This window comes from Miniopterus schreibersii (genome assembly GCF_964146895.1).
Source record: "Miniopterus schreibersii genome assembly, chromosome: 16".
Taxonomy (NCBI): domain Eukaryota; kingdom Metazoa; phylum Chordata; class Mammalia; order Chiroptera; family Miniopteridae; genus Miniopterus; species Miniopterus schreibersii.
In genome coordinates, this window is record NC_138116.1 from 33,107,122 (window position 1) to 33,133,650 (window position 26,529).

General features: G+C 50.7%; 1 protein-coding gene across 1 annotated transcript in view; it reads right to left on the minus strand.

Annotated features, from left to right (window-relative positions):
- The window catches only part of ITGAE (integrin subunit alpha E), a gene marked incomplete at its 5' end in the record, with an annotated part of 46,518 nt that extends 34,589 nt beyond the window's left edge, over positions 1–11,929 (minus strand). Inside the window, 3 exons of the mRNA XM_081162037.1 lie at positions 933–1,024; positions 8,822–8,942; positions 11,887–11,929. Of these exons, the coding sequence (XP_081018163.1) occupies positions 933–1,024; positions 8,822–8,942; positions 11,887–11,929 (256 nt within the window). The remainder of the gene's footprint in view (positions 1–932; positions 1,025–8,821; positions 8,943–11,886) is intronic.
- Between the last annotated feature and the right edge of the window lie 14,600 nt (positions 11,930–26,529).

The following is a 26,529-nucleotide window of genomic DNA, read 5'->3' on the forward strand; positions in this document are numbered from 1 at the left end:
GTCTCATTTTTGAGACACCCTGTTCCCCTGTTGGACTGTGGCCCCTTCTGAGGTTGTTCAACACACTGGCTCTCCCAGAGACAAAGGGCTCTGCCGTGAACAGTTGAGGGGCCATCAGCGAATGTGTGCCTTGAGCTGGATTGGGTTGGATGGGTAGAGTTTGGTTAATAAGTGAATTTGGTCCATTCATTTCTTCATTCATTTATTCAAACAGTATTTATTAAGTACCTAATATGTGCCAGGTCCCATGCTAGACATTAGGGTGGCCACAGTCAGATTGGGAGGGGAGGGTTGGATTCCACTGGGGTGTGATGAGTTGGAATAGGTTAGGTTTGGGAACCAGGCGAAGTTGAGTTTGTGTCTGTGGTGCCACCAATACTATTTGTGTGACCTTAGTCATACTGGCAACCAGAGGACTTCTCTGAACTGGAGGTTCCTCTTCTGTCACATGGTATGGTTTTTGAGGATTAAAAGTGAATGAAGAGCCCGGCCGGGCGTGGCTCAGCGGTTGAGTGTTGACCTAGGATCCAGGCGATCGGGGTTCGATTCCCGGTCAGGGCACATGCCCGGGTTGCGGGCTCGATCAATGACTCTCTCATCATTGATGTTTCTATGTCCCTCTCCTTTCCTCTCTCTGAAATCAATAAAGATATATTTAAAAAAAAAAAAAAAGTGAATGAAGAAATAATTAGCATGGTGAGCACCCAGTACATTTTTAGGTATTATTTTTGTTGTTAGGATTGGGTCAGGAAAGGCAGGCTGGGGATCAGGGTTGGGCTGAGACAGGATAGAAAGTGAGCTGGGGATGGGAGTGGAGTCTAGGGGGGAAGGGCTGGATTAGATGGGGCTGGGGTTGGAATGGTTTGGGCTGGATGAGGGGGACCCCTAGAAAGGGGTCCCGGGAGCATTCCCTGGAGCTGCGCCTGACTTACCTACAGGTTGGCAAAGGATCTCCTCCTGGGCAAGGGAACACTGATGCAGGGGCCCTGCTGTCCTATTGGTTCTAGCGCTGGTGACCAGGAGCCTGAGCGGGGGAGCAGACGGCGAAGTTGAGCTGGTTGCTGGTGCCCTTCTTCTCCCTGCCCGCCCATCACAGTCCTCCCATCCCAGGCCCACGGGCCCGCAGGCTCCCCGTCTGGAAGACAACCGAGGGGGCGCAGGCCTGGGAAGGCAGGCAGCTCCCCGCCCAGTAGGGCAGACGCCGCATTAAGCGGAAGGCATGGCTCAGCGGCTACCTTGGCTCAGCTCCAGGCGGGAGATAGTTAAGTGCATCCCCCTCTGCCCTCTGACCGCCCTGCTGGAGAAGGGGTGATGTTGGTGGTGAATTCAGACTGCTCTTTGGTGGCAGTGGAGGGAACCAGGAAGCCACCAGTAGCACAGTCTGCTATTCCGGGGCAGTGCTGGCTTTTCAGTGGCTGCTGGGGAAAGAGGGCTCCAGCTGGCCTCAGTGACAGTTTCCTGAGAAAAGCATGCTGGTGTCCCTATATGAGTCAGTCACAGCTGGAGGTCTGGGGGTGGGCGACTCAGCCTGATTAGGGCAGCCTCAGGCGATATGATGCCCGACAGCAAATTATGCCCTTCACCCCGCCTACCCCAGCTCAGTCTAAACCTTCTCACTACCCATGATGCCCAGGGGGGCTGGGCTGCCTGAGACAGGGAGTGAGCCCCCCATCCTAGGGTGGTGAGGAAGGAGTACTGGGGAAAGGCCCTGAGGTTGGGCTTGGTAACAGCAAACCAAGCTCAAGGTCATCATGCTGAAGGCAGTGGGAAGCCACAGAGGACTTTGTAAAAGGCAAGAACATAATTAGTCTATGGTTTGAAAGGTCATATGAGGCTATAGTGGGTTGGGAGTGGGGCCAGGAATGAGGTCTGTCTACTTCCTCACTGTCTACTTCCCATCACTCTATATCTTTGAAAATTATAAAATACATCCTTCACGTATCTCCATGGTTTACATAAAAATAATCACATCTGCACCAGTGTGTATGCCCTGCCAGCTTAACCCACCCCAAGCTGACTCCCACCCAAGGTCACCAGTGGTCCCCACACTGCCAGATCCAACGGACGCCTTTCTGTCTTCGTCTTCCTCAACCTCTCAGCAGCCCTGGACGTAAGTGACAATCTCCTCCTTGAAACAATTTATTCTTGATCTCCCTTCTCCTATCTCTGTCATTACTCCTCAGACTCCTTCGCTGGTTCCTTCACTGTCTGACTTCTAAATGGAGTCCTGAGGCTTGGTCTTGTCTCCTTGCCAGCACACTCTCCCTAGTGTCCCCCTGCAGCCCCATGGCTTCAGTCCACCTACAGATGCTGAGATTCCCCCTCTACGCCTGCAGCCCCCACATCCCTCCACCAGAAGTCAGACTAGCCAGCCGTTGGAAGCAGAATAATGCCCCCCCCCACTCGTCCTAATCTCCAGAACATGTGACTGTGCTACCTTTCAGGGTCAAAGTGGTTTTGTGGGCTTGGTTAAGTTAAGGATTTTGATATGGGGAGATTTTCCTGGATTTTTTTAATTTAAATTTTATTTTTCAATTACAGTTTACATTCAACATTATTGTGTATTAGTTTCAGGTGTACACCGTAGAGGTTGGACAATCAGGTACTTTACACAGTGACCCCCCGATATTTCAAGTACCCATACCTGGCACCACACATAGTTATTACAATATTATTGACTGTATTCCCTGTGTTGTGCTTTTTACATCCCCAGGACTGTTTTGGAACTACCTATTTGCATTTCTTAATCCCTTCACCCTTCTCACCCAGCCTCCCCAACCCCTCCCCTCTGGCAACCATCAGTCTGTTCTCTGTATCTATGAGTCTGTTTCTGTTTTGTTTGTCCATTTATTCTGTTCTTTAGATTCCACATATAAGCGATATCATGTGGTATACTGGACTACTGAGTGGTCCCAATGTAACCACAAGAGTCCTTAGAAGAGAGGAGCAGGAGGGTCAGAGTCAGAGAAAGATTTGAAGATGCTACACTGCTGGTTTTAAAGATGGAAGAAGGGTCCAAGAGCCAAGGGATGCAGGCGGCCTCTGGGAGCTGAAAAAGGCAAGGAAATAGATTCTTCCCTAAAGTCTCCAGGTGGAGCACAGCCCTGCTGAGACCCATTTTGGAGACTTCTGACCTCCAGAGCTGAAAGATAATAAATATGTATTGTTTTAAGCCACTAAATGTATTATCATTTGTTGCAGCAGCAATAGAAAACTAATACAATAACCAACTGCCCGTTGTCTCATAAGCATCTCAAACTTAAAATGTGCAAAGCAGAACACGTGGTCTTGGCCTCCTAAGCCTGCCCCCGTCCGTCTTCCCCAGCCACATACGGCACCACCAACACTACATTCTACACCCCAAAGCCTGGGGACATCCTTGCCTCTCCTTGTCACTCACCCCTCCATCAAATTCATCCATAAGCCCTGCTGGTTCTTTCTCCAAATTATAGAGAGAGAGCATTTCTTTTTTTTATTTTAATCTATCAATATTACTAATTTATTTTAACAAACACCAGTCAGAATTTTTGGAAATGTGACATTTTCCCTGAACATTTAAGTGGAAAATTTTAAGTCCAGAAATAGTGTGCGCTTTGAAAACGAGCAAAGAGGAAATGGAAAACACGTGATGAGATGCTGAGATATGTTTTAAAACAAAAACAAATAAAAAATGGAGAGGCTGTTGCAGAAACCGGACAGAGTAAATAACCGACCAACCAAAAACCCGTGTTCGGTGGATCAGAATCACAGCATCTGGCAGAGGCCGGGGCCGTGGGACTGGAGCTGGGAGCCCGGTGAGCTGCAGCACTGGAGCACTTTCCTCCCCTCCCTTCCCCACCACCGCCCTGGCCCCATCACCTGGCCGTGGTAATGGCATCCTGTCACCTTTTGTTTTTCAAATCTACCCTGTGATTTACACCCCGTCACTCCCCTGCTTCAGCAGCTTCCATGCGCTTAGGAAGAGTCCCTGCCCCCGGCTGCAGCCCTCGGGGCCTTCGCATCCAGCCCTTCCTGCCTCTGCGACTCCCTCCCGCTCCTTCCCTCTCCAAGCCCCAGCCCCGCACTCGCTGGCTCCCGCTCCTAGACGGCCCCATGCCCCCAGCTCTTTCCATGCCCCCCGCTCCCCAAGGCTGGCTCACTCTCATTCCTAGGCCTCCTTTAACCGTCACCTCCTCGTAATTGCCTTCTCCAGCCAGCTCGGCCTCACCACCCAGTCCCTCAGCTTCATGTCACCCTCTTTTACTTCCTTCAGAGATGTCACCTCCGACAGGATCCTGCTTACATGCTTGTATCTGTCTCCCCCACCGGCCTGTAAGTTCCCCAAGGATCTTGTCCATCTTGTTTGCTGTTAATCCCAGGGCCCGGCACAGAGCAAGGGCTCAGTAAGTGTTTGTCGAGTGAAGACTAAATGACAGCCCAGGCAGCAGGCTGAGGGCTGGAGAGCCCGTGCAGCTGAACTCTGCAGGCAATGCAGCTGAGCCCCCAAATTAGGTCACCTGTTCAACAGCCCTGCCTTCCTCCCTAGCACCCCACCCCGCACCGGAGCCTCAGCCCTGGCCCCAGCACCTCAGAGCTGGGCTCTGCCCCAGACCAGGCTTGGTGGGGTAGGTGCAGGCCCGGAATAGCCTCCGCTCTCCCTCCTCCTGCAGGCCTGGGCCCAAGCTCTTCCCTCTGCCTGCTCGGCCCTTCCCTTCCTCTTCCTGCTGAGCAGTCATCCAAACACGGGCTCCTTGGGAAGCCCCAAAAGAAGGAGCAACCTGACCCCTCCAAGCCGTCCAGGTAGCACCCACCCCCACCCTGGCTTTAGTTCCCACCTAGACTGGGAGTTTGCAGAGACCACCAGGCAGAAGCCCAGGCCGCCATTCACATCTGTCACTCAACGCTGTGGCCTGGGGCTCCGTCTGAGCCGCCTCGGCTGCCACCTCTTATCACCCCGCCATGGTGGGTAGTCTCTGGATCTCCAGGTTTGTTGACTGAGCACCTGAAACACTAACTAAACTATAACTAAACCCACCATCAGCTGACAGCCCGTCTGATCGATTCACCCAACTCTAACCTGTTTTTGTTCTCAGTCTACGCCCCCCAAGTCCTGCCTTACGATCCACTCCATGCCCCCCTGTGGCAGCCAGGCCCAAGACGCTGCCAGCCCTGGGTTTTAGGGAGACACAGCACGAGAGAGTGGAGGGACCTGTCGTCCCTGTGGCGTCAGCCTCGCACGGAGGCTTGCTCCTGTCTCTGTGGCCTGCTGCCCAACAGAGCACTTCCTGCCCTGGCAGCAGGCGTGTGGTCCCCGTCATCTGTGGCAGGAACCCAGGAGCACCCCCCACCACATCCTCCCGTGAGCCCCCCTCCGCTTCAGCAGGTGTTCGGGGAGCTTTTCCTGAGCCCCAGTTCTTGGTGGGCTCAGAGCCTTCTGTTCTGGGGGCTTCAAACTCCCCTCCTCCGTCGTGGCCTTTCAGCTCCACTTCTGAGGGAGGGCGCCCTAAGTCTGCAGGCCTGGAGCTGGGGAGGGTCCCGCTGAGGGGACTGAGCAGGGTGGGAGGGGACTGAGCGGAAGGTGGTCACAAATCACTCAGACTGAAACCCGGCCTTGCGTGCTGGGGAGCAATGAGAACGCTCACTCACTCACGCACTGCGAACCCAATGCGTAAGGCGGGATCCAGCAACCCCACCGTTTGCTCGGCACATGCCCCAGAGAGGGACGTGCCCCAGTCCATCCCAAGAAAGGGCACGGCCCTGCTATTCCCAGGGCCCAAGGAAACGGCCCAAATGCCCTCATCAGCACTGTCCACACCGTGGAAAACTCTAGCAACGAGAATGAACAGCACAGCCTCAGGCAAGCCCACGGGTGAAATTCACAGACTATGCTGAGGGAGAGAAGCCGAACACAGCAGTGCGCCTACTGTATGCCTCGTTTATAACACGCTCAAGGACAGCAGAACTGACCCCTGGAGCTGGCAGGCGGAGCAGGGGTGGCTCTTGCAGGGGCTGGGCCTGGCCCTGAGCGACCAGGCCGGAGGGGCTCCTGCGGGCTGGCGATGTCCTGCTCTGGGCCTGGGCGTTGCCTACACAGGTCGCTCACTTCGTGAACATTCACTGAGCTGCTTATGATGCGTGCATTTTTCTGTGTGACACAGTTCAGTAAAGTTTCACCAAAGCAGAAGAAAAACAACACACAGAAACCTTTAATTCAAATTGCTGCAGCCAAAAAGTCCTAATGACCTTCTTGCCACCCCCCCTGGACACCCCCCCCAAAGCTTTCTGGCCCTCCCCAAACCCCTGCTGGCCGGCCCTGCACACTTCCCCATCTCATTTTCATCGTGCTCAGCTTCAGCCACTGACACTGTCTCCGTTTCTTGGCCTTGCTCGGCCAGCTTCCAGGCTCTGACCGAACTAGTCTCAGCCCATTTCCCATTCCTATACCTTCTCACACTAATTCCTACTCATCCGCCAAGTCCCAGTGTCAACGCACATCCTCTGCCTGAAGGACACACCTGCCTCCATGTCCCAAAGAGCCCTGGCATCCCCACCAGAGCAGTCATCGCTCCTCTTGTCATCGCCTCACCTGTCTGTTTCCCTCGTGAGCCTGGGGGCTACGTGAGGGCAGTGACCGTGTCTCCTTCACTGTCTCATCTCCCAAAGGTTGCTTGGCACTGAATAGATGCTCTGCAAGTACTCACTGGGAGGAAGGAAAGAAGGAAGGGAGGGAGGGAGGGAGGGAGGGAGGGAGGGAGGGAGGGAGGGAGGGAGGGAGGGAGGGAGGGAGGGAGGGAGGGGGGGGAGGGAGGGGGGGAGGGAGGGAGGGAGGGAGGGAGGGAGGGAGGGAGGGAGGGAGGGAGAAAAAAAGAAAAAGAAAGAACTGGCCCTGCCCTCACCACTTAACTCTAATGGTCACCAGTCTCTTCACTGTACAAATGAGGACCCCACAGCCCAGCCAGGGGCCCAAGCCTGCTTGGCTGGTGAGGTCCTGGCCCAAGCCCCAGGGCGGCCTCAGGAGCTGCTATTGCCCACCCACCCTCCACCAAACAGCTCCTGCTCTGCTCAGCTCAGGGAGATGTGGGCTCCACTCAGTCAGGAACCCTGCGCACCTCACCTGGCGAGGCCCCAAGGCCTGTCTGGACCCTGGGCTCACGGCTCGGGTGTGCTGGATATAAGGAAACCCTTGACAGTTGTCCAAAAGCAAAGCAGCAAGGGTGGGGGTAGGGAGGGAACCAGCCTGTCGCAGGGCCTGAACCTGGCTGGGTCATAGGGCAGGCACAGAAAATGCTCTGCAAGCATCATGAACAAAACAGGCCGGTCAGTGAGGCTCAGCGGTTGAGCGTTGACCTAGGATCCAGGAGATTGTAATTCGATTCCCGGTCAGGGCACATGCCTGGGTTGCAGGCTCGATCCCCAGCAGGGGGCCTGCAGGAGGCAGCTGATCAATGACTCTCATCATTGATGTTTCTCTCTCTCTCCCTCTCCCTTCCTCTCTCTGAAATCAATAAAAACATATAAAAATTTTTAAAGAAAAAACCAAAAACAAAAACCGGAGAAGAAGGATCACTCGAGTTTAATAGAGACTATAGAGACACGGCACCGATACACGACGCAGGGATCATGACCGCATCCTGGCTTCAAAATAAAGCAGACCTAAGAGTCATTTTGGGGATGACACCGAAGACACGCCTCGACATCAGCACGCCACGGCCGTCACCATCTGATAGGGTCCGTACCTATTCACCTGCTTGTTTACTGCCTGTCTCGCCTGAGCATAAGGGGTTTTGTTTGCTTTGCTCACTGTGTCCTCAGGACCCGGCTCGCCTCGCCGTAGATGCTCCATACGAATGTTTGCCGAGTGAACGACCATTGTCTGTATTGTTTTCTACAACTTGCCTTGTTCTCCTTACAATATGCTTGCAGATGGACCTGGGTTAGTAACCACTGCATGCATTTCATTCGTTGTACCTGCTGCTAGTATCGATCGTATGAGTCGTGGCATATTTCTTGCATTTTCAGGACAATGAGCATTTCCAGCCTATCGCCATCCCAGCAGGGCCACCATAAACACCCTGACCTGAGAAATCCTCCAGGGCGGGTGTCTGGGCATGGAATCGCTGAGTCCAAGGCCACACACATCCCCAGTTTGGCCACATATGGCAAACTAACCATATATGGTCAAACTGGTGTTCTCTAACCACCTCAGAGAACACGTTTGACCACATATGGCAAACTTGTTCTCTAAGGGGGGGTGACACCAGTTTACGTTCTCGAAAGTTCCTGCACAGCCACACCCTTACCAACAGCATGTTATCGGATTTAGCTTTTTGCTCATCTAATGAGTTGGTACAGATGATATTTTAAAAAGATAAGATAACATTACTGAGCTTTAATTGGACCAGAAACATGCCTCAACTCAGTAGTCTTTGTATCAGCCCTGGGAGGCAGGGGAACCCCGCCCCATTGGAGACGTGAGAAGCAAGGCCGGGGGCTGAGGTGTTGCTACAAATACAGAGGGAAGCTGCCACTGAACCACGGCCACCAGACCCACAGCTGCCTTAACTGCCACTCCCTCCTGCCTCAGAGTTTCCGTGTTTAAAACATATTTTTGTCACTGTCCAAAATTTCTACATTGAGCATGTGGTACTTTTGTAAGAGAGAAAATAGCCTTAATAAACTTTATCAGAAAATAGTTTTGAAGTCCCCACACACCCACCTCGGCAGTGAGAGGGGCCTTGGGAAAGTGAAAGGAGGTTCTCCCCAGACTGGGGGGAGTGGGGTGCAAAGGCCTTCTCCGGGCCCCCTCGCTCCTCAGGCTGCCTGTCTGCAGGGTCCCACTCACCAGGTCTGGTTGCTGCTGGGGTCTTGGTGCAAAAGGGAGCTGAGCACGTAAGGCCCGCCTGTCTCAGGGGTCACCCAGGTCCGGCTCACGTCCACGTTGAAGGCCCGCAGAGGAGCCAGGCCTATGAGGAAAGGAGGAATATTTAACAAAACAGGCACCTGTTGAGGCTGTGGCCCCGCCAGCCTTTTAGCCAGTTAGCCCATCAAGCCCTGCAGGGTCATCATCCCCACTACACAGATGAGAAAAGTGAGGCTCCCAACGACTTTTATTTTTCATGGAAACAAGACTGGCACGCAGGTGTGTCTGACCCAGAGCCCCGGATCCTCCCACTGAACCGAGCTGTGTCAGCACCAGGGTCCCTTCTCCAGGAGGCCTCCCCCGGGTCTCCCCACAGAAACACTTCCCACCTTCTCACACCCCCCACCAGCCACTTAGCACATGCTCATCACGGAGTGTTTGTACCAAAGTTAAAATAGACAGTGAGCACCAGGATGAGGGGCTGCGTCCATTCAGGCTATGTACCCCCAAGTGACTCAAGAGAAAACATATGTCCTCAAAAATACCTGCACAAGAATGTTTAGAGCAGCTTGATTTGTAACAGTCCCAAACTGGAAACAGCCCAAATGTCCATCTACTGGGGAAAAGATGAACTGGTATATCCATACAATGGAATACTACTCAGTGGTGAAAAGGAGTGGACAACCAACACACACAGCAATATGGGCGAATCACAAACATCATTATGCTGAATGAAAAAAGCCTTACTTAAAACACTATCTACTTGCCCGTCCGCTGTGGCTCGATTCCTGGTCGGGGCACATGCCTGGGGTATGCAGGCTGCAGCAATACATATTTGAAGTTTCTCTCTCATCGGTGTTTCTATCTATTTATCCCTTCCTCTCTCTCTAAAATCAATAAAAATATATATACTTTTCAAAAAAGAATATCTACTGTATGATTCTGTTTGTATAATGTTCTAGAGCCAGCAAGATTAATCTGTAATAAAAAATATTGGCTGGGGGGATTAACTGGGATGGGACAGGAAGGAACTTTCTGGGGTGATGGAAATAACTTATATCTAATAGAAGTTTGGATTACAAAGGTGTGCACATTTGTCAAAAACACATTGAATGTTCCACTTAAAATTTGGGTGTTTTACTGTATGCAAATTTTACCTAAAAAACACACAACTATGTAAATATAGAACTCTAGCTGATATGTATGCTGACATGTTAAGGGATGTAGTATAGTGATGTCTGCAATTTACTTTGAAATGCACCAAAATATAAGATGGCTTGATGGACGGATAGATGGATATATATGGGTGGATATATATACATATATTTATGTAATATATGATATAAGTATATAAAAATATAAATATTGCCCTAGCCCAGTAGCTCAGTGGGTTAGAGTGTCGTCCTGATACACCAAGGTTGTGGGTTCAATTCTTGTTCAGAGCATATACAAGAATCATCCAATGAATGCATAAGTAAGTGGAAATACAAATTAATGTTTCTCTCTCTCTCTCCCTCTTTCTCTCTAAAATCGATTTAAGATATATAAATATATAATACATATAATATGTGTCATAACGCAAAAATAAAATGTTGACAACTGTAAAATCTAAATGTGGTATGTGGTTGTTCACTGTACTTTTTTTTTCAAGTTTTCTGCATGTTTGAAATTTTTCATTAAAAATTTTGGGGGGAAATTGATATATCCAGATAGCCCCCCGAAAGAAGATGTGCGGGTTCATATTCCAACGACAGAATAGTAAAAGGCCTGATTCCTTCCAGCACTGCTTCAACTGATTGCACGCAAACTTTCCATTCTTGTTTGGAAGGAGTATCTCATTAATTTGTTCCAAAACTATTGTTTAATTGTGAGTGAGGTCAAGCTTCTTACTGTAAGTTCATTCACTGCCTATTCAAATACGTTATCCATTTTTATGAAGTATATCTTGTTTTCTTAATCATCTGTAAGAGCTTTTAAAAATTTTTTTTTCTGTTTTTAATAATTTTAGAGAGGAGGGAGGGAGAGGGAGAGAGAGAAACATCCCTGACCGGGGATCAAACCCTCAACCTGGGCACGTGGCCCGACTGGAAATCGAACCTGGGGCCTGGTGGTGCACAGGGTGATGCTCGACCAACTGAGCCACACTGGCCAGGATGGAAGAGCTTTTTGAATACAAAAGAAATGGTCAATGTTAATGGATTTCTCACTTAGCTGTTCGACTGGCCTATGACGTTTTCCCACGCATCTACATGTTTTATGGAGGCAAATTGCTTTTCCTTTCTGACTCTTGAGTTTTGTGTCATGCTCCCCTACTCAGATTATTTTTTTCAGTTCACTCAATGTTTTCTCCAGTATTTCGTTCGTTTCATTTCTTATGCTTGAATCTTCGATTCATGTAGATTTTATTTTTGTGTATGGAGTGGAACAGGGATTCAGCTTTATTTCCTCTCCCCGCAGATGACATGATCTCGACATTATCCCCACAGATTTGGAAAAGCACCTTTATCATCCTCAGAATTCTCCTCTGCATCGGGGCCTCTGTGGGGACTCGGCTCTGCCCCACTGGCTTCTCTGTTTCTTACTGGGACACATTCATTATTTCCCTGACCTTTCTCTTCCAAGGCTTGTCCCTCTGGCCACATCCTCTCTATACTAGCTGCCAGAAAGAATTATTTTATTTTTTTATTTATTGCTTTTTTTAGAGAGAGAGAGAAACATCGATTTGCTGTTCCGCTTATTTATGCAGTCGTCGGTTGCTTTTTGTGGGTGCCCTGACTCGAGGTCAAGCTGCAACCTTGGCGTGTGGGGCAGTGCTCTAACCAACTGAGCTACCCGGCCAGGCTTGCCAGAAAGGGTAGGTGGAAGGGAGGCACAGGGACAGAGAGAGGGAAACATCCATGGGACAGGGACACGTCAATTGGTTGCCTCCCACATGCGCTTGGACTGGAGGCGGAGGGCAAACCCCAAACCCAGGTACATGCCCTTGACTGGGAATGGAACCCAGGACCCTTCGGGGCATGGGCCAACGCTTTACCACTGAGCCACACCGGCCAGGGCCAGAAAGAATTCTTCAAACCTTGGTCCGACCATGCTGCTAAATGCTTAAAATTCTATATTTACACGGAAAAAGGCAGGTAAGGTTCAGTCTGCAGACTTACCTGCTCAAATATTGTTCAATTAACTTTTTGCCGTAAAGGCTCTTAAAAAGCTACACCACGTTTTGAACAACACTACTATTTTATGATAGTCTAATGATTTTTTCTTCCCTGAAAGCACCAAATGAACATGTCATAACAAATTATGTTCTGACATCACCTTTCAGGGAATAAGCACATTCACCAATTTACTTTAATATATCAGTTTCTAGCCCAACAGCACCCTAGGGAGCAAATCTGCATTGCTTGCCAGGTTTGGATACCCCCCCGCCCCCCTTCGTTCTGCATACGTGTGCCCATCGGGAGGGCCGGAGAGGTAGTGTCTTCTATGATTCTTCAGACTGTTTAGTACACAAGTTATTTCCATGTGTTTCAAATTGCTTTCAGGTTTAGCACATGCTTTGCCCTCAGAGAATTTTTCTGTGCTATAACTTTATTTTTAGATAGTTTGAGTGCAAGATAGGAGAATCCAGAAGGTTGAAAAGCAGTGAAGAAATGGTGTAGGAAGAAATGTGCTTTCTCAGTGATGACTCATCCCTCACTACCCGTGACAACAAGGACAACGATCCTTCATTGAATAAGTTGTATATATAAACTGTATCTTTATATTCAAATTATTGGGTTTGTTAATATAAACTTGATTTATAGGTCAATTAATATGTTTTTCCATCAGTAAAAACTGTTTGGGTATTGGGTTGGATGGACGGCATCACAAGTTTTCATTGAAATTGATGGAGATATTTTTCCCAATGAATGGCTTTTCGCTTAGCAGTAGAGTTTTAGGAACAAATTGAAGTAAGTAAGCAAAGTGCAGGTTCATAGACTATGCTATATTTTATATAAGAGAAGGAACTATACACACACAAATATGTTGTTTTCCACTCACCAGGAAGATATAACAATTTAAAATCTGTATGTATCCAATAACATCACTTCAAAATATACATAACAAAAATTGACTGAGTTAAAAGGAAAAATACAAAAATCAACAACCAAAGTGGGAGACTTTAATGTTTTAACAAACCTCTCATATTAGCTCTGAAAGCAGATAAAAAATCAGTAAGGATATAAAAGATCTGAACAACACAATTAACAAGCTTGATTTCGTTGACCAACAGAACACTGTCCCCAGCACTGGTGACATAAACGTTCTTTGACATGCACATAAAATATTTACCAAAACTAATCATATGCAAGCCTCGATAATTTCCATAGTTTGAAATAATTGAGAATATATTCTCGGACTCTAGTGGAATTAAACTAGAAATCAAGAACAAAAAGAAAACAAAAAATCTGAGTGTTTTGGAAATGAATGTACTTCTACATAACCCAGGGTCAAGATGAAATCACAGGGGAAATTCTAAAATATTTTGAACTGAATGAGAATGAAGATATGACAAGTGAAAACTTGTGGGAGGCTTCTGCAGCATGGGGGACGACTCAGCGCAGGGACACTGGCGGCTGTCCTCCGGCTCTCTGCCCAGAGCCACCCCCAGGCTCTCCCCTGCGGCCTAGTCCACTCCGCCCTCCCCCGCAGGGCCCAAGGGCGCCAGAGGAAAGAATCCGTAGTTCTGGCTGACACCGGCCTGAGACACTGCCTCGGTGCGTAAAATACTTCAGCAGAGGAAACGAGAAGAGGCAAGAAGTATGGCCAAATCCTCAGGGCTGTTTAGAGAATGCTTGCCACAGCGTTTAACCTGAATTTAATGAAGTCATTTGCACGAACTTCTAGGTTTGGGGAAGGTCAGGGGATAGAGGAACAAATGAGACCAAGTGGAAGCAAACACGCAAACCCTGAACACCGTGGTCCACGAGACAAGAACCGAGCTCTGCAGTAAAGCGAGGACTTGGAAAAGACACACGAACCAACAAGCAGGCGGGGTGGCCCCTTTGGATTTTGACTTGAACAAACTAACTGTCAAAGGAAGGTAAGAGGATCGGATATGGGCTGGGCAGTAAATGACACCAAAGAATGACTGTTAATTTTGTTAGGTGATAAAAAAAAAAAACCCAAAACTTTGCAGCTATAGAAGAAAGCTTGCACATACGTCAGAAATGCGTACGGGAGCATCTAGGGGTGAAACGACAGATGTTTGGGATTTAGTTTCAAAACAATGAATGTGAAACATTACCGTGCAGATGCATCACCCAAGCCTCGTGTTAAAAGGCAGCTTCCACTTCAGTGGTCAGGGAGTAACACCACGTGCTGGTGCCCAGACCAGATTTTGAGCAGCGAGGCTTTACAATGGTTTGGCGAAGGAAACAAAAACGTCAAGATACACGCAGATCAAGGCCCCAAGTGGGGCAGGGGGCACCGCCCTCTGTGAAGGGGGGGTAGATGAAGGAAGTCCGCAGGGGATTTGGACTTGGGCTCCGTGCCCATTTCGTGCCGAGCCCCGTGCTTCCCGGTCGGCCAGGCTGGGTGAGAGTGAAGGCCAGCACACTAACAGGACATGTGTAACATAGACATGACTTAAAGCCCCGGAGATAAGTCTCATCTCAGCATCCATGGCGCCTCCCCGCCCCGCCCAATGTCCCCTGTGCCAGGCCTGCTCTCCAGCAACGCCCAGCTCCTCTATCCCGCTCCCTGACCACCATCTCACACTTCCCACCTCTGGGCCTTTGCGCAGGCGGTGCCATGCCCAGCCGCCTTCCTCAGCACTCTCCCCCCCTGCCGCATCCTGGGGGTCTGGCTCAGGCACCCCCTGCCCCAGGAACCAACCCAGACCCCCAGCCAGAGTAACTGGTCCCCCACCGCCTTGGCATCCTGTGGTGTCTCTGTCTGGCTCTGACTAAATCCTGTCTGGGTCAGAGTGATCTGTGATTAAGTCTGTGCCCCCCAAACTGTGATCTGCTCTGAGTCATCCGTGACAACCCCCACCCCCACCGCTGCAAAGCCTAGCGAGTCAGGCCCAGGAGAGGTGTCCGGAAATGTCAGTCGGCAGGATTCCTGTTCCCTACCACACCCACCCCGCCCCCATTTTTGCTTTGTTCAACTGAGGGGCCTTGGGGCAAGATCCCTGAGGGGCGAGAAAGGGGAGCAGAGGGACAATCACAGCTACCCTCTGGGACACCTGCTGTCTCCCAGCCACCACACTGGGGGCTGAGGCTCTGGGAGGTCCATGGGTGAATTAAATATTTGTGTCTGGCATGGCCAGCGTGATCTAGTGGTTGAGTGTCAACCTAGGATCCAGGAGATTGAGGTTCAATTCCCGGTCAGGGCACATACCCGGGTTGCCGGCTCGATCCCCAGTGCGGGGCGTGCAGGAGGCAGCCGATCACTGACTCTCATCATTGTTTCTCTCTCTCTCCCTCTCCCTTCCTCTCTCTGAAATCAATAAAGACATATTAAAAAAAATACTGTCTGGGACCTAGGTCTGCCTGATTCCAAAGCTTTATTAAAATCTTGAGGGATTGGTAATCAGAGAGCAGTGTCACAAAGAGCCCCTAGAGCTGGGCACGGCTCCCAGTTGTGCCAGCAGCTCACCGAGCTGGGCCAGAGCTCTGGTTTAGAGGGCTGGTTAGTAGGTCAGCGAGAGCCTGTGTGGCAAGGGGCTCCCCGTATTTGCTGAGCTCTCCCAGTCACCAGCCACCAACCCATCCGTGCCAGGGTCTGCCAGGGGTGGGTCATCTTGCTGGAGCAGACTCCCTCCAAGCCCCTGACATTAATCTTTGCTCGGGCTGCTCCTACATCGGGTAACCCCTTCCCTTCCCACTTCCCACTAAGCCTGAGGAAAAATAGCATCAGTCCCAGGGAGAGAGAGTCCTGAGTTCAAATCCTGACTTTGCCAGGGAGTCACTGAAGGACCTCGGGCTTGTCATCCCATCTCCGTTTCCCCATCTGTGGTGTGGGCTGCACAGATCAAGTGAGGCAACTCCCGGCCCGGCGTCTGACACTGAGCCAGGGGGCTCGGTGTGTGGGTGCTGATGTTACAGTGTCATAACCACAGGCAGGGCCTGTCTGCTCTGACAGCCTTGCCCTCCATCTCAAGCCCCCTCACAGGCTGTCAGACATGAGCCCAGCTGAGCAGTGTCTGTCACCACACTACCCACAAAGCTGCCTCCCCCAGGCTGTTCCCAACCACAGAGGCCTGTTGAGTCAGACTAAGACCCTCCCTCCATCCTGTCAGCCACCACTGCCTGCCCCCCAGCCCCTACCTCCCCGCCACACTGGGCATTTTAAATACCCTTTCTCACAGCGCTGTTTCTGCTTTAGCAAACTGAGGCCCAGGGCACGGTTTGCCCACATTTATACAAGGAGCAAGTTGTAGACCTGGGGCGAGACTCAGGTGCCCTGACGCCCACCCAGAACACCCTTGGGAGAGGTTATGTCTCGGGGAACCCGCAGAGCAGCCATCTGGCGAAGCTGCTCACCCCCGGGCCCACCCGCCTTGCTCTTTCCCACAGGGGGCCTCAGCGTCTGAGCACCAGACCCCAGTCACCGGAGCCCCGGGCGCTCCCTCACCTGCAGTCCACCTAGCAGTGGCCACGGGCCTGCAGCTCTGCCTGTGCCGGCTCTGTGCTAAACGCTTGTGGCCTTTGGGAATTTCCTCCTATTTCTCATGAGCCTTCCTCCTCCGCACACTCACCTGCCCAGCACCCGCACCAGGCCACCGCAGCATCGGCCCCTCGGCTGGCCTCCCGGCCACCCCTTTCTCCAGGACTCTCTTCCACACAGCACGCAGGTCTCGCTGCCACTACCCCACCCAATGCTGCGGTGGCCTCCCACTGCCCCAGGGTGAGGTCCCAGCTCCCGTAGCCTGGCACCCTGAACCTCTGCAGCCTGGCCGCCCACAAGCCCCCCACACAGCCTCCCAGAGAAGGTGGGAGACGCCGGGTTCCCACACGGCCTGTGCTCCCCACCTGGCTTGCCCACAAACACTGCACTTCTCTGACATTTTACTTCTGCCTACAATGTCCCCCATGTGTGAGACCTGAAGGCATCCTCAAGGGGCCTTCCCCCAGGGGGCTAGACAGCTCAGAGAGTGTGTGTGTGTGTGTGTGTGTGTGTGTGTGTGTGTGTGTGTGCATGTGTGTGTGTGTGTTGCTTGCATTTCACACAGAGGCCCCAGGACAGGGACAGTGACCTCACCGCCAGGGCCCACCATGTCCTGGTTGTAGGGGGACAGGCAACGTCAGACAGCTTTCTGCTTGCACTCAGACCTCACCCTGCATTTTCCTGAACAGACTCCTCCCGCCCCACTCCTTCGTTGGTACCCTTTTTCCTACACAGAAAGCCCTCCCCCCAGGCAGTACTTGGTAAAGCTCTCCCCCACCCTCAGGGCCACCCTCAGGGCCACCCCCAGTGACTGCGGTTTCCTACCACACACTTACTTGCGGGTCTGGGTTGTGCCCCAGGCAGAGCCCGGTCTGATGCCCTCCTCCCCCAGCAGGGCCCAGCAGGACCCCAGGCCTCAGCCCGAAGGTGGAGGCACCGCTGAGCGGGCGCTGGACTCTGGCACCTTTGCCACGGGAAGGCTTTGTAGGCTGATAGCAGCACTCCCTTCTTGACAAGAGGGATGTAGATTCAGCCTCAGACCCCAGGAGAAGTGAGTGGCTGTGGTCACTGAATGAGTCAGGGATAAAGACTGACCCGGGGACAGCAGGCCACTGGGGGGTGTGGACAGCTGCAGAGTTTCAGTATGTCTGTGTATCTGCATCTGACTCGAAACTTCCCTCAGACAATTAATGTTATCTCATTTGCTCCCAGGGATGAGAAGTGGACATCCCCAGTGGCTGGCCTGGGAAAAACGGAAGGTCAAGGTCAGGCCAGTGGCCTAGGGAGACCCAGCCAGGCACAGGATTCAGGGTCCTGGGGTCACAGTCTGAGGAGCTTCCTCCCACTCTCCCCGGCACCTCCTTGTCACTTTCTCAGACGTCCCCTAATTCTTGAGACTCAGGGCTAGATTCACTTCCTCCAGGAAGCTCTCCAGGATCAGTCCATCCCCATCTCTGGACCTCACAACTTGGAGCAGAACTGTCACAATTTCATTCCTCTCACCCAAATTGGAGCTGCTAGGGCCCTGCTCCCAAGTTGTGGGCTAAGCTCTCGTTGCAAGCCCACTCCATCTTGCTCTCTGCTGTCCATCAGCTTGGGGAGTGCCTAGGCCTCAGGAGGGGTTTGATAAATGCCATCTGGTTTGACATGTCTGAAAAAGGTGCTCGGTGATGGCTGATCATTCCAGAGGCCACAGGAGACAGACAAGTGGAGCCAAGAATGACACCAGGGTTAGCGTCCCAGGCCATGGTGCACTCTAGAGCTGGGAGACAGGACAGAGGCCTGGGCTGGACCCTCGTTTCTACTGATACTTGCTTATAACCCTGGACAGTCACTGCCCCTCTGGGCCTCAGTCACCTCCACACTGCGAGGGTGTGAAGCAGAATCTAAGCATCTTCTCTGGATGTTCTTGCTGATGGGGGACCAAAGCCCTAAGCTATGAAAGGGTGAGCCCCTTTCCACACACTGTATGTAACTGAAAGTAAAGGTAAGTCTAAACTGTAAAATACAGAAAAGCAAGCTCAACAAAGTTCCGGCATTTCCCTGACAATTTTGATGTTTTTGTAATATCATATATTAAGATGTGTCTCAAAATGCATGCTTTGCTGGTGGCCTGCCTCTTGGTGACCTGGCAACCTGGTGGATGCTCACCCTGAGCCCCTCCCAGCGTGGACTCAGCGCTCAGACACTGGTGTGGCCCTGGCCCATCCTTCAGGGAGAACTCACTCCCCCAGGAGTCTTGAAACTACTTCTGCCCGATGTCCATCTCATCTTCTGTCAAGCTTCTGACCAGAGCAGGAGACCCCAGGGAGCCTGCCCAGGCCACCAGGCAGGACCACCCTGGCTCATGTTGGACCTGAATAGTCTCCAGGCGCTGACTGGCTGCTCAATCCCGTCCCTGTGGCCTGTGGGCAGGTGCAGGCTTGGGACTTGGCTTTGCCCCGAGTGGCTTCCGTGGGAGGTCTAAGGCCAGAATGGGACTTGCAGACAGTGGGAAGGGGAAGCGCCCTGCTCCCCCACCACACACACTGATGCTCATACTGCCCAACAGCAGGAACAGGAAGCAGGCCCCCCCAGTGCATTCACCCTCTGCCACCAGACACACGCCGTCTCCTGTCAACGCTCACGTTTTCACAGGGTCCTCACCCTCATCAGCTGAACCCCTGGTCTGCAGAAGGGTGCTCTGCTGGGGGACGGGGGGCACCGTCAGCCTCCACTTTGAGACCAAACTTGGCACAGAACCTAGTGGGGAGAGGGCCTGGGTGGGGAGGGAGGCTGGCTTGAGATGAAACGGGGGGCAGAGCTCTGGAATCTGAAGCCACAGGCTGTCCGCACTGTCAACAGAGCCTCCGAGGTCCTTCTGAGGAAGCGGGGGATTGAACCCTCAGAGGAAGAGCATCTCCCTGGGACATTCCCACTTTCTCTGACCTCTGGCACTGACTGAGGTCATTAGACAGACAACAGACAGACAGACAAGGCTGCGCTGAGGGCACAGCAGCCCCTCTGGCAGGGGTGAGGCTGACTTACTGGTCACGCAGAGCAGAGTGTGGAGCCACATCCTAGCTGAAGCAGAGGCCGCGGAGTGGGCTCGGCCAGCTCAGCTTCCCCTCCTCAGCGGGGGCGGTCAGGAGGCGGGGACAGACGCACAGACACAGGCAAGGACCACAGGCACAAAGGTGCTCCCGCTGGTACACAGCTGGTGGTGTGGCTTCCTCGGTAGTTGTGGCTGCGTGCTGGGAGCTTAGAGACACGACACCTGGCAGCCTGGCCATTGCCCACACTTTTGTGGACTGGTGAGCTGAGGCGTGGCCTGGAAACAACTCTGGATGTCCTGGGCCAGGAGCAGCATTAACCTGGTTGTTGTTACCATCCATGTGAGTTCCATCCATGTGAGCTCCCTGCCCCAGACACAGCATCAGACACCTTAGCCCAGCACCCACCCACGGTCCTTGGTGACAGTTATGGGTCCCCCTCCCACAGGAAGCGCCTCCACAGCTAGAAACTGGGCTCCTGCACCTGGTCCTGCCCTTGGGGTCCTGAGGCTATGGCAGGCCCGGTGAGAGGAAAGACCCAGTGCATCGACTGAAGTCATTTCAATTCAGCAGTAGCTGAGCTCCTTAAGACCTGGCTACAGCTCCCATGCCAGAACTCATTTAACAGAGCTCTGAGCTACCAGAACAATGGCAGAATTAAATTCCCTACCCCTTTCAGCATACTCTGATCCAACCCAGCATCGAGAGGTGTTGCAGTCACAGTTAAATGCCAACCTCACGATTTGTCAGATTTTCCCTGTGTGACCAAGTCTGTAGCAGAAGGAGGTTTCTCTCCCCCAAGTCTCAGGCTGACGTGCAGAGCAGCGCCGACCCACAGAGCTCCGTGGCGTTCTGCACTGCACAGACCCATGTGGCAGCCACTGGCCACAGGTGGCAACTGAGCTCTGCCATGTCACCAGAGCCACCGAGGAACCGATTTTTAAATTTTATTTCATTTTAATTAATTTACATTTTAAAAGGCAAGGACTCTACGTCTCTCTCACAGGAATGTCGGCATCTCGAGGGAAAGTACCTTGGGGTGAGTATAAGTGTAAAACACAGAGGACAATGGTGTTGACTTAATGACTAATGAAAATCAATTTTATTTTTTTTTCACATTAAAAGCTTGCTTGGCCAAAGTCTTGTAAAGATTGATGACACTTAAAACATTTTTGCATTGTCTGCTTTGGTCTGACCAAATACCTGCTAGTAAGATAGTTCCCTGATGTTACATGGCTGTTACACAGATTACAATTCACCATTTTTCACACTAGATACCATCGAACAGAGAAGTTAAACAGCTGAAAATGAGAAGCTCCAGGCCCGATGATTTCCCTCCCAGATCATGATGAAGACCATCCCCAGTCGGCTTACCCTTGCCATAGGGGAGGCCTGGCCTGTCTCCCCCAACCCCAGGCTCAGTGGCTCTCCTCTCCCCACACCTGTTCAGAGTGTCAGGGGCACCTGGCAGAGCCACGAGGGGCTCCTCTCCCCGCTACTGTCCCAGTGTAGCCCCAAGCCACAGAGCAGATCAGCAGCAGGGACAGGCTGGACTCCAGGCCTGCAGCTTGCTCAAGATTTCTGAGAAGCAGGACTTCACATTTGGAGGGTGAACTTCAGGACACCTCGGGAGGCCAGGCAGAGTTGATGCCTGGATGCTGGACCAGGCACAGGCCATTTCCTGCACCCTTGGTGATGTCTAGAATGAGGGCTCCTCCTGCGTCCATCCAAGATGTACTCATCCAAGCCTGCCAATGCCAGCAAGGAAGACCCCTAACCATGAGCACATGGAGGGACCCTTCAAGCCCATCTGATAGTAACTGCTGTCCCCACAAACCCAAACTTAAGGTCCCAAGGGCTGTGTACAAAGCTGGGTGTTCAGCAAGTACAAACATATCCAAAAGGAATGTGAAAATGACCATGAGCTCATTCTTCTTTAAACAAACGTTTAGGGGCCAAATCAAGGGGCATTCTCCAACATAAATGGACTGAATGCTTCAAAAACATTAATGTCATAAAAGACAAGGAAAAGCTAGAGTCAAGTCTCCGGTTATGGCCAGAGAGACGAGAAGTGAATGGTATGACCGTAGAGAGTCACACAAAGGGCATGAACTCTAGCTGGAATTTATTTTCATTAAAAACAGGAGGAAACCACATTATTGGGACAGTTGCAAAATTGAAACATGAACTACAGATTAGATACTACTGATCAGGTACTGACCAGGTACAAGTATACATTTCCTGGATTTGATAACTATACTATGGTCATTATGTGAGAATGTCTTTGTTCTCAGGAAATGTTCACTAAGATATTTAAGGAGTCAGGGACATGCCATTTGTAAGTAACTCAAAGAGTTCATGGTTCAGAGACAGAGGAAAAGAGTAAATGATTAAACGTGGCAAAATGTTCTTTATTCTACCATGGAAACTGTTCTGTTAATTCAAAATAAAGTTTTAAGTTACGGGATGGAGGCCATGTTCAGCATGACGTAAAAGGACCAGCTGCTCAGTCCTGAGTGAGTTGAAAGCACTGTGCCCGTGCTCACCAGAGGATGGGGTGTCCCACAGCCCTGCCTCATAGCCTCCAGCCTCAGGAAGTGCTTCTAATTACCCCCTTTGCCCTCTGAATCCTGAGAGGGAATTTGGAAGAGTGAGGATGTTATTGACACTAGAGACTAGAGAGAGAGGACTGCAGGGGAGAACAGAGTTAATGAAGGGGAGCTGGGGGAAGACTGGAGAGCAGCAATAATCACCACCACTGAATGAGCACTCAGGAGGGAGCCCCTGACTTGGTGCCCAGGGCCTTCCGTGGAGCCCTCACCTGACCCTCACAGGGACCATGATGGCTCATCCTGATTTCACAAATGAGGGTGCTGGCTTGGAGAGAGTGGTTAGGTAATTTGCCCAAGGCCATATAGCTAGTAAGTGACAGAGCTGGGACTCAAACAGATCTATCTCCTCCAAAACCAGGACTCTGCACATCTAATGCCTTTAGGCCCATGAGTTTATCACCAGCTCTTGAAAAGCTGGGACCTCATTCCACAAACATACCTGGGATCCTTGCATTACTGAATACCATGGACTGAACTGTGTCCCCTGACCCCCTAAATTATTATGTTGAAGCCATAACCTCCAATCTGACTATATTTGGGGACAGGGCTTAGAAGAGGAAGAGAGATCCCTTTCTCTAGTGGACCCCCGAGAAGGTGGCTCTCTGCAAGCCGGGAGAACTCAACCATGCTGGCACCCTGATCTTGGACTTCCAGTCTCCAGACTGAGAAAACAAATTTGTTGTTGAAACCACCCAGTATATGGTATTTTGCTATGGCAGCTCAAGCTGACTAAACTGGGCTACCTCCTAAAAGATCTCCCAAATAAAACACTAAATGGTGTGTGTGTGTGTGTGCGTGTGTGTGTGTTGGAGAAGGGGGCTTAATAGGGAGGGAGCCAGAAAGAGGGCCCTCTTGTCCTTTCATAACAGGGGTTGGGAGAGGGGGGCAGGGGTTGTACTTGAGTCATGGAACCAAGGGTCCAAGGGCTTAGACCTCTTGCTTGCCGTCACCTCCTTCCTGATGCTCCCTGGGAAAGTACAGCAAAGAGGCTAGAACTCACATTAACACTAAAAGAAAACTGGAGATCATCTCAGTCTAGCCCTTCATGTTACAGACGGGAAAACTGAGTCCAGAGAAGTGAAGGGACTTGCTTAATCTGTTCCCGTTTGTATGTGAGACAAAGTGAGTTCCCAGGGCTCCAGCCCTAGCCGCAGCCTCCATTCTATTTGACTCTTCTCAAAATACACTCTACTTGAGCTAAAAGTGCTGCACCCTGCTCACAGGCCCCCTGAGGAACCCTTACCAATGACAAGAAGGGACGCGTCACAGGATTAAACACACAGCAACCCCAGGAAGGGACGGGAAGGCCATGTCTTCTCTCTGCCAACTGTGTGGTCTCTTGCCCTCACTAACCTACACTGGTCTGGGGGCAAGGGTGACAGTCTGAGGTCACTACTGAAGAACCTGGCGATCCAGAGAGGGCCTCCAGAACTGCTCAAATAAAAACACCAAAGAATCCCAGGGCAGGGTACTGGCTGGTAGATTAAACACTACCTGTACACTAGAGTTTGATTTATACCACAGCAAAATCCCACTTCAATGCCTCACAGCTACTTGAAACAGGCTTTTGATCTGGCATTTCCCTAATTGCTCCTGGAAACATCAAAGGCCCATGAAATGTCCATGAATTTCATTTTTAAAAAATGCTAGTATTTTTTCTTCTAAGATTTATTTCATAAACATGTAAGAAAAGTCCTAGGTTACTGGTGGTGAGATTACACAATAACCTGCCTTGGAGTGGGCTGTTCTCAATATCACAAAAACATCCTGTCCTTTTTAGTTCTTAAAAGAAAATAATGGTTTAACTTCTAATTTACTTCTTGTTATATAAGGTTTAAAAGCAAATAATTATACATGAAACTTATGTGTGCAGCAATTAATGAATCTGTGAAGCCACAAGCTGTTGCTCACTTTCACCCACACTGCCTGTCCGCGTTTTGCCATAATCTGAAGACCGCTCCGTGAGAGAGCTGGAATGCTGCTTTAGGCTAAAGTGCTGCTGCGGAAAAGTCCTGTTTCCTTTTGCCTTCTTTGGACTGCCGTCCTTTCCTCACCGCAGGACCAGAGGCTAAGGCTGGCCCAGCGGTCCCTCTTTGGGGCCTCCTGTCCACCTGCCCACTTCCTTTCCTGCTCTCCTGGGGCAAATGAGTGCCTTCATATCTACATAATTCTCTAGCAGATTCTTTATAGAGCTGCGTAAGCTTCAGCTCAGATATGATCAGATCACCAAAATGTGAATTTTATCGAGGTCTAATTAATGAGATTGTTTTTCTTATGCAAGTACAGTGTACACACTTCTGAGTAACCTTCCTCTTTTGAATCTGGTGGTCTTGACTAGAAGTAGCCTGACCTGTAGCCAGGTGCCAGAGCTGGGCTGGGTTACCACGATCCATTCATTTATCAAACACTCTTGAAGCACCCCTTTCTCTGGACAGGCGTGGTGGGAGGATAGAAGAAGCAACATGAAGACACCTGCTCACCAGGAGCTCACAGGCTAGCAGGGAAAATAAAACAGAGAAACAAAGCGAGGTGTTTACAAGGCAGAAAAACAAGGACTAGCCTGTAAAAGGACCCAGGGCCTCAGCAGCTGGAGCTGCTCCTGCAGCGGGGGGTGTACACATCTATCACATGTCCATGGGGGACCTGTCAGGTGCCAGGCATGGTGCCGGAGCTGGGGAAACCCCCGGAACAAGCCAGACATGGTCCCTGCTCTCATGGAGCTTACAGTCTAGCAAAAAGACAAAGTAGGAACAGGAAATTACGAACCCGTGTAAAGGGGTGCAGGCTTGGGAGAGTACAGAGATTTGGTATCATACATACACTTCACTTAGACAAACGTTATGGTATCTGTCAGGGAAAAAAATGACAAGGAAAAAGGAAAATAATTTTAAGTCATTTGGCCTATTCCACCTGCCCCTCCACTCTCTGAGCAGACGGGCAGGAGGGCCAGAGGCAAGCTCGCACCTCTGCTGCTCCTGTGGCCTGTCTCAGTTCTCAAGTGCCTCTTCTCACCTGAGTGGGACTCTGGCACCTAAAATAAGTGTTTTTATACAACACGGCCCTAATAACTGCAGACCAGCCACTTCAACTGGTGCTCACATGGGCGATCTGTTCCCACATGGGCAAGAATCAACTGCACGCATGATGGACCTCACGATGTTGGTCTTCAACACAGCACCTTCCTCAGGGCTTTAAGAGGAATTGTGCTTACACTCAATTTTTACCTCAATTTTGATTTTATAACCTAACCCTTGAGTGAGCCAAGACTCCTATGGGGCAGTACCGTGGGACACAAAGAAGGGGCCCAGAACCCGGCTCTGGAAGTCGGGGGTAGCCTTGTGGAGGGGTCTCTAAGCCTTGAGCATGAGGGAAAAGAAAGCAAAGCAGGAGGGGGACAGGACCAGGGGTGTGTCACTGCAGGGAGGAACAGCACCGAGCACAGGACAGCACAGAGTGCTGGTGAGATCAAGATGAGCCCAGGGAAGTAGTGAACAGAGGCAGGAGAGAATGGGGCAAGCAGGCCAGAAATACTACCAGAGACTAGCTCTTGACCAGCCCTGTGAGCTACCAAAGAAGTTTGGGATTTATTCTAAGGACAATGAGAAAGCTTTAGAAAAGGTTTTAAGCAGAGAAATAACAGAAAGTTCCTCCTGAAGCACATGAAAAGATGGCCGACATCATCCATCATCAGGGAAATGCAAATCAAACCACAAGATACCAATTTACATCAGAAAGTAAGTTGTTGACAAGGAGGTAGAAACACTAGAGCCCTCCTACATTGCTGGGGGAAATGAAAAAATGACACAACCACTTGGGAAAGCAGTCTGGCAGCTTTTCCAACGGTTGAGAATAGTTACAATCTGACCCAGCGACTCCACTCCCAGGTATAACCCAAGAGTAATGATAACATCTGTCCATGTAAAGACTTGTACTTAAGTGTTCACAGAAGCACTATTCAGAATAGTCAAAAGTAGAAACCACCCAAATGTCCATGAACAGGGAAACAGATACATAAAACGTGGTACAGCCACACAGGGGACTATTACGCAGCGACAGAAAGAAATGAAGTACTGATATATGCTACGACATGGATGAACCTTAAAAATATGCTTAGTGAAAGAAGCCAGTCACAAATCACACAAAGTGTATGATTCCATTTATATGAAATGTGCAGAACAGGCAAATCCACAAAAACAGAAATAGTGGTTGCCAGGGGAGAAGAGGGAACAAGGAGTGACTGCTGCTGGGCACAGGTGATGCAATGCTCTAAAATTGACTATGGTGATGGTTGCACTTCTCTGTGAATACACTAAAAGCCCCATTGAAGTGTATACTTTAAATGGGTGAATTGTAGGCTATCTAAATTATATCTCAATAAACTGCTAACAACAAG